At 56.4% G+C, this 7,288-nt stretch overlaps 1 protein-coding gene across 4 annotated transcripts in view; it reads right to left on the bottom strand.

Annotated features, from left to right (window-relative positions):
* The window catches only part of CORO7 (coronin 7), a 59,450-nt gene that overhangs the window by 25,923 nt on the left and 26,239 nt on the right, over window positions 1–7,288 (bottom strand). For all 4 annotated transcript variants that reach the window (XR_002829707.1, XR_002829708.1, XR_002829709.1 and 1 more), the window contains exons 8-9: window positions 4,836–4,922; window positions 4,295–4,377 (exon numbers count right to left, since the gene is read on the bottom strand). Coding sequence is in view for 1 of the 4 variants with exons in the window: in XM_006090416.3 (XP_006090478.1) it covers window positions 4,295–4,377; window positions 4,836–4,922 (170 nt within the window). In the remaining 3 variants the exon portion in view is untranslated. The remainder of the gene's footprint in view (window positions 1–4,294; window positions 4,378–4,835; window positions 4,923–7,288) is intronic.

The following is a 7,288-nucleotide window of genomic DNA, read 5'->3' as shown; positions in this document are numbered from 1 at the left end:
GCTGAGGCCTAGCCCCCCACCTCGGCAGCCCAGTCAAAGGGGCCATTGTGGGCCTGTGGGCTGCTGCTGAACACGGTGGCTGCTGAATAAATGTTTTCCCTGCAAAGCCAACCCTGGCCTCATGGGCCAGCAGGGGGTGGGTGGGACCTAACGAAAGGGGGCTGGTGTGAGCCCTCCCAGAAAAAGCACTGGGGGATGAAGGGAGGATCAGCCTAAGGGGGGGGGGGTGGCGGGGGGGAAGGCAAGCCAAGATGTAGCCCCTAGTCAAGGCAATCCCAATGGCTCCGGGCCAGGCCCAGGGATGGATGTGGACAAATGCCAGCCCCCACATTCTTGAGTCCTTGCTGCCATAGGGCCTGTGCCACATGGGCTTATACACATTCCCATTTCATGCCCATACCTATGGGGAGACAGGCTGGGAGAGGAGAGACAGCAGCTTGCTTACAGCAGGCGAGGACGGCTCCCAACACCCAAGATCCACTCCCTGGCCAGGAGAGCATTGTGAGCCATGGGGAGGGCTTGGATTGCCAGAAGAGGGGTGGGGCCACTGTGAGCAAAAACTACGCAGGCGGGGAGGAGGCACCCAATCTCTAAGAACATGCTGGGTGTGGGACCTATGGACAAAAAGGGGCCATATACTAAACCTGACAAACTCAGGGGGAGGCCTGCATGGTGGGCCTTACAAACTTAGAAACCGAAAGTAACCACATAGGATGGTCTGAACATAAAAATTTCTAGCTAAAATTGGGTAGTCTTTTTGCATCTAAGATAGCATTACTTTTGAAATGTCAGAGTAAAGTCCTTTTCCTTATTTCTCAGGGCATACCCATGGCACCTGAGCAGAGACCACAGAGCCTTTCATTGCTATTGTTCCCTGAGTACCATCCCTAGGTGCTGTAAATGGTAACGGGTAACTACCCCATACCTACCAATGTAAAAGAAGCATGTGTCTATTATATTCTTTATCCAATCTCAGAGATTTACCCGCTTTGCTTTCTCCCGCCTCCCTAATCTACTACCAATTCATTTCATTTAACCCCTTACTTCTCCTTTGACTATAATGTATAAAATAAGCTGTAAAATTGGCATTCTCCAGAGCATTTTCTCAATCTGTTGAGGTTTTGCTTCCCAGCAATTATCGTCAGTTTGGCTCAAATAAACTCAAACATTCTCTATAAGGTTGGAGGTTTCTTAGCTGACAGATCTCGTGCCTCTGGCTGATGAATGGGCTTGGGTTAGGGGTCTGGCCAGAGGTGGACACTTTGGTGTGAAGAAGCAAACCCAATCCCACCCTCCAACCTGCATAAGCTTGTTGCTGGGATGATCTCAACAGAGGACCCACTTCTCTGGCTTCAGCTGCCTCTTCAGTAACATGGAGGGGAAAAAATCCCTAACTGCCTACAGCATAGGCACCTGACCATGCACCCAGTCCGGAAGCACCAAACCTGGGACAGGTGGTGTTTATGTGTTTCCTGGATGGAGCACAAGCTGCTTCATCACCAGATCCTTCTAGCCCCCCACCTCCACCTCCACCAGGCCCCCCATCTCCACCTCCACTAGGCCCCCCACCTCCACCTCCACCAGCTCCCCACCTCCACCTCCACCAGCCCCCCACCTCCACCTCCACCAGCCCCTTACCTCCACTTACATCAGGCCCCCCCACCTCCACCCTACACTAGCCCAAGCATGAGCCAGACACACAGGAAGTGCAGGGCAGCCATCTATGGACCTGCTGCCTGAATCTGGCTTTGCAGATAGGACGCTGGGGTCCTGTTCTTCCCACCATGACACATCTCCTTTAGTGAGGTGCACTCCACAAGTGACAGGGATGACAAAGAGAAAGGCATAGGGAGCTGAGACAGAGGTCCCTGGGAGGGTGGGGCCCTGGGTTCTCCATGAAGAGGCTGGGGAGGGCTGTGTGCCTGATCCCTGGCCCCCTCTAGCTCTTATAAGAACATACACCATTCTGCCTAAATTGAGATGGAAAACATGTAAACAGAGAAGAAATGGAGGGCATCCAGTGGAGGCCCATGGCCGTGCCCACCCATACACTTTTCATCTCTAGTCCAGTTCACTGAACAGCTCTCACACCCCAGGAGGGCAGTATAGGGCTCTAGCTTCCAGGGACCTTGGGGGGCAGGGGACCTGCCACCTCTCAGGCCAGCCTGGAGGTTGGCATGCATCCCTGTCATCCACCAGCTTTGTAGAGAACTGGAGAGTCCCAATTCCTCTGCCAAGGGTGTGGGCCCGGTGTGGAGGCAGGGGCCAGGACCTGGGGATGGAGGGGGCGGGACACTGGCCTGGCTGGTCCATCTGGGAGTAATTTGAGAAATTCTAGGCCTCACTGGCCCTACAAGGCTATTCTTAACTGCTGTAATTACAGGGTCAGCCTTGGCCAGTGGTACTGTGGGGTTTGGGCATCAGTTAACTCCTCCAGAGGCTATGCTGGGGCTGGGTGGGGTGGGGCTGTTCTTCAGGGGGAGGGCGACCCCTCACAGGCCAATGGTGGAGCCTGAAAGGCAGGAAGTGGTGGATGGGGAGCATTTAATGGCTAGTGCTGGGTCCCTTTTCCAGGTTGACCAGCTCCCTCCCCCTGCTGGGGGGCCCTGTAGGGAAGGGACTGTCTGGCCAGGGGAAGCAAAGAGGACAAGATGCCAGTACAGAATCTGCACCAGAGGAGGGGATGCTGGAAATGGAGCAAAGAGCCCAGGGAGCACCATTTCCTCCAGTGCCTGTGGGTCCTAGTGACTCCCCTGAAACCCCAGGGCCCAGAGCAGGCAAAAGCCTCACACCCAGTTGTAATGCCAAGGAAGGCACTGGAGCTCGCTCAGCCTCACCTTCCTTACTTGCAAAATGGACCTCATCAGCTTTTTAGCCTCTCCAGGGCTGTGACGGAGGATGGGAGTGGAGGGTCAATGCCACCCTGACCTTTACCCCTTCGCTGAAAACTCAACCGGGGAACACCCTGCCAGGAGCTCTTATGGCACTCAGACCCCAGACACAGCCCTTGCTGCTCCTGGAACTTGGAGACGTCATAGCACTCCCTGTGACTCAGTTTTCCCAGTTGTGAAACAGAAGAGGAAGTGGCTGACAGGATATCCAAGGACCAAGGCCTCTCCCTGCTCTGACCTTTGCAGGCCCCTGCCTGGTGGTGGTGCTGAGGGTCCCAGCAAGTCCCTCCGAGAGTCATAGCTGAGCAAGGCTAAGGCTTTGGAACAGGGGCCAGGTCCCTGCCTCCTCCCGTCCCAGCTTAGCTGGTCCCCTGCACTCTGAAGCCTCTTTCCTCAGCTGTACATGGGGTCCATGTAGACCAGTGGTTCCCAAACTTATTTGGCCTACCGCCCCCTTTCCAGAAAAAATATTACTCAGCCCCTGGAAATTAATTTTTTTTAAATTTTAATAGCAGTTACTCATCGCCCCCAAATGCACCTGTGGCCATCACCGCCCCCCTGGATCGCTGCAGCGCCCACCGGGGGGCGGTAGCGCCCACTTTGGGAATCACTGACGTAGACTGAAGGGATGGGTCACTCCTCAGCACTTAGTGAGCCACAGTGACCCTGAGCCATCTCTGCACAGAGTGGGCTCAGCCCAGAGCCCCATGGGCACCACCACAAATCCTCCTGCACACTTCTTGGGAGGATGGAAGGATGAGGTGCATCTGCATATCCCTCACCAAGGCACCAGCTCACCAAGGACAAGAAGGGATGGGCATGTAGCCAGGGCTGAGGAGGCCCCATAAAGCCCACAAGTTCAAGGCCTGCCTCCCTCTGCTCTTTGTGCTTCCAAACCTGCCAACCCATCTGTCCCCACATCCATCCCAAGTCCACCTTGCTATTGTAGCCTCAGCCCCCGCAAACACTCATAGCAAAATCAAGTGCATTCTCATGTCGACCACCCACACATCCGCCGGGTCACAGTCTCCTCCCCAAATGCCAAAATACACCAACCTGAGTCCCTAGGCCAAAGTCTGCCCCATGACTAAGTGCCACATGAGATGGGTCCGTTGGGTTAATTCACCTACTCTGGGCTGCCTCACCACCCCCTGATGGTGAAGCTCCAGGGGGCTCCTCAGACACCCCCTGACTGCTCCGGTGATGAGTCATCTCTCTGACAGGATCTGAGCCAGGTAAAGCCCTTATAGCTGGATCGGGCCCTGTACTCTGCAGATGGCCCTGCCATGGCACATCTGGAGCCCTTAGCATTGGTGCCCATTCACAGGTTTGGAATCAAGACATCGTCTGGGCCCTTGCCCCACCCCACCCCCAGTCCATCCCAACATGCTGGCTGCTCCTACCCAGGTGAGGTGTCCAGGGTGAGGGAAGTGAGGGCGCTGGAGAAGTGCCGGGTGTCCCACAGCTTCACTTCACGTTCACGCATCTGTGGGGAGGAGACAGAGAGAGGCTCAGAGGTCTGTCTGTCAGCCCCCAGGGCTCCCCAGGAACCTCGTGCCCAGGGACACAGCCTGGCACAGAGGCACTTGCCCCAGAAAGAGCTTAGAAGGCAGTGGTGGTAGGGGGAAGCATGCCAGGATGGGAGATTTTTGGGTTTTTAGGTCCTGCCTCTTTAAGAGCCCTTAGGTGACAAGGGACAAGGGGCGTTTCCCTGCATGGACTCTGGTCCCTGGGGGAGCTGCCACAGTTCCCAGGGTCAGGCTTAGCTATTACAAATGGAATCTACCAGTTTTCAGCAGTAGTTGGTCCCCTGGGGCTCTAGACCCGGCTGCACTCAGGGCCATATATGGACAGGCCTGGAGCTAGCCTGCGGCCCCTGCCCCCCGGTGGGCCTCATCCCTGCTCTCTTGGCATGAGTCCCTGCTCACCTTCAAGGAGCCCTACCTGGTTGAATCCAGTGGACACAAGGTGCTCCTGGGTGCCTGTCCACACCAGCCGGCCATCCTTGCTGTTCTCATGGGCCTGTGTGCTCTGCAGGAGGCAGGAGAGAAAACTGAACCATCCCAGGGCCACTAGCCTGACAGCCCAACAGAGCAAAGGAGGGGCCAGGTCGGGGCCCCTTGGGAGCTGGTTAGAGACTGAGGAAGCCTCGTATCACTACAGGATGGACCTCAGCTGAAGGCAGTGCTATACCTGGAGAGCAGACCCAGCCCCCAGATTGGGCTCAATCTCCCTCCTCGTAAGGGAACTGTCAGGCTGTCCTGCTCACTATTGGGCCCCCTTGCTACAGCGACTCAGAAGGGTAGCATGTCATTGCCCCTACAGGTGTCCTGGAGGTATCACCCAGCTTCTTGTCACCATCCCCAGGCTCTGGGGACCTGTGTGCCCTCTCAGAATTTCATTTTTCTCACTTATGCATGGGCTCATGTTGCCCAGGCTGCCTACTACCCAGGACTGTGGAGAGGATCAACTGAGACTATATGAGGATCAACTGAGAGAAACAGGCCTGTTGCAAAGCGCTGTGCAAATCAAGGGATTACTAGAATTACTGCTGCCTCCTGATGCTGCCAGGGGGCCGGGGAGAGGGCCTGGTGCCAAGCTCTGTGGAATGTCCTTGGAGAGGCATAGCAGTGCCCCTCTTCGCCCTCCCATGGTGCTAGAGCTGCCAGCTGGAAGGCTCACTGGGACCCAGGAAGGAGAGGCTTGAGTTCATACCATATGCAACCCTGTCCCCTGGGCCCAGATGGGGGGGAGTCCAAGAGGCCAGAGGAAATGCAAACAGCTCCCTCCCAGTCACCCTGGCCTCTAGAGCCTGAGACAAAAGACCCTGTTACCAAAAATAGCTCACCCCAAACTGTGGCCAGCTTCCTCCAAGCTTCCCACGATCTCCTTGGGAATGAATGAGGGAGGGAGGCAGCCTGTAAGGAGCTGGCCCAGAGCCCCCTCCCCAGCCCGCAGAGGCAGACCCCAGCGTGGGAGACCATCGGAAACAGCTCAGCGTCATTCAGGGGCTTTTCTCACTGCTCATTTCCCACCCTGCCACAGCCGGCACACAGAAGTCAAGGCTAGAGCCTGAGAACCAGTAACCCACACTCCTCTCTCTCCACACAAAAGGAGCTGTGGGGTCAGGGTGAAGGTCAGCCCCATCCCCAACACCCTAGAGTAGGTCAGAAGTGTCACATGGGCTCTCGTCCTCTCAACAGCATGCAAATACCCCATGTGTAAGCAGCAAACCAGATGGCTCACAATGCATCTGAACACTGTTCATTCAATAGACATGGGAAGCCTCTCAAAGGACACGCACTATGCTAAGAGCTGGTGGTGGACCAAACAGATCTCAGATGAACAGTCATGTACTTGGGTGAAGCAGGACTGCTAATCTTTTCCTCAATACAAGCATTTGAGCTGCACACTATAGTAGGTACTGGGTCAGTGAACAGAAAAGATCTCCAAACTCATAGGATATACAAGTCAGGAGACAGATGTGAACCAAATAAAGGATCACCACTAGAGGCCCAATGCACAAATTCGTGCATGGGTGGGGTCCCTTGGCCTGGCTGGTGATTGGGGCCAATCAGGGCCCATCTCGCCCAGTCCCACTTGGGGCTGATCAGGGCTGGCCGGCTGGGGAGAGGGACATGAGACGTTGGCCAGCCACAGGAGGTTGGCTGTGGGAACACACTGACCACCAGGGGGCAGCTCCTGCGTTGAGCGTCTGCCCCCTGGTGGTCAGGGCGCATCATAGCAACCAGTCGACCAATTTCAGTCAACCAGTCCTAATGGTTGCTTAGGTTTTTATATATATAGACTAGAGGCCCCGTGCACAAAAATTTGTGCACTCGGGGGGGAAGGGGGGGTCCCTCAGCCCGGCCTGTGCCCTCTCGCAGTCTAGGACCCCTCAGGAGATAACGACCTGCTGGCTTAGGCCTGCTCCTGGGTGGCAGAGGGCAGGCCCAATCCCTAGGTGCAGCCCCTGGTCGGGCTCAGAGCAGGGCTGATTGGGGAGTTGGGGCACTGCCCCCTGTCATGCACAGAGCAGGGCGGATTGGGAGGTTGTGATGCCACCCTCAGCCACGCTCAGGGTAGGGCTGATTGGGGGGTTGGGGCACCACCCCCTATCACACTCAAGGCAGAGTCAATGGGGAGGTTGCGGAGCCACCCCCTGTGATGCACAGAGCAGGGCCAATCAGGGGGTTGGGGCGCTGCCCCCCTGGCACTCAAAGAGCAGGGCCAATCAGGGGGGTTGGGGGACTGCCCCCACCCCCCCCAGACCCCCGGCCCCTCCTGGTAAAGGTAAGGGGCAGGGGCCCATTAGGGGGGTTGGGGGAAACTCCCCCCCTTGTTACGTACAGATAAGGCTGAAAAGGGAAATAAAGAGAACCGCCCCCGGGTAAAAA

Source organism: Myotis lucifugus, unplaced genomic scaffold (genome assembly GCF_000147115.1).
Source record: "Myotis lucifugus unplaced genomic scaffold, Myoluc2.0 scaffold_72, whole genome shotgun sequence".
Classification (NCBI taxonomy): Eukaryota; Metazoa; Chordata; class Mammalia; order Chiroptera; family Vespertilionidae; genus Myotis; species Myotis lucifugus.
The sequence above is the reverse complement of the archived record's forward strand: the minus strand, read 5'-3'. Positions and strand labels throughout refer to the sequence as shown.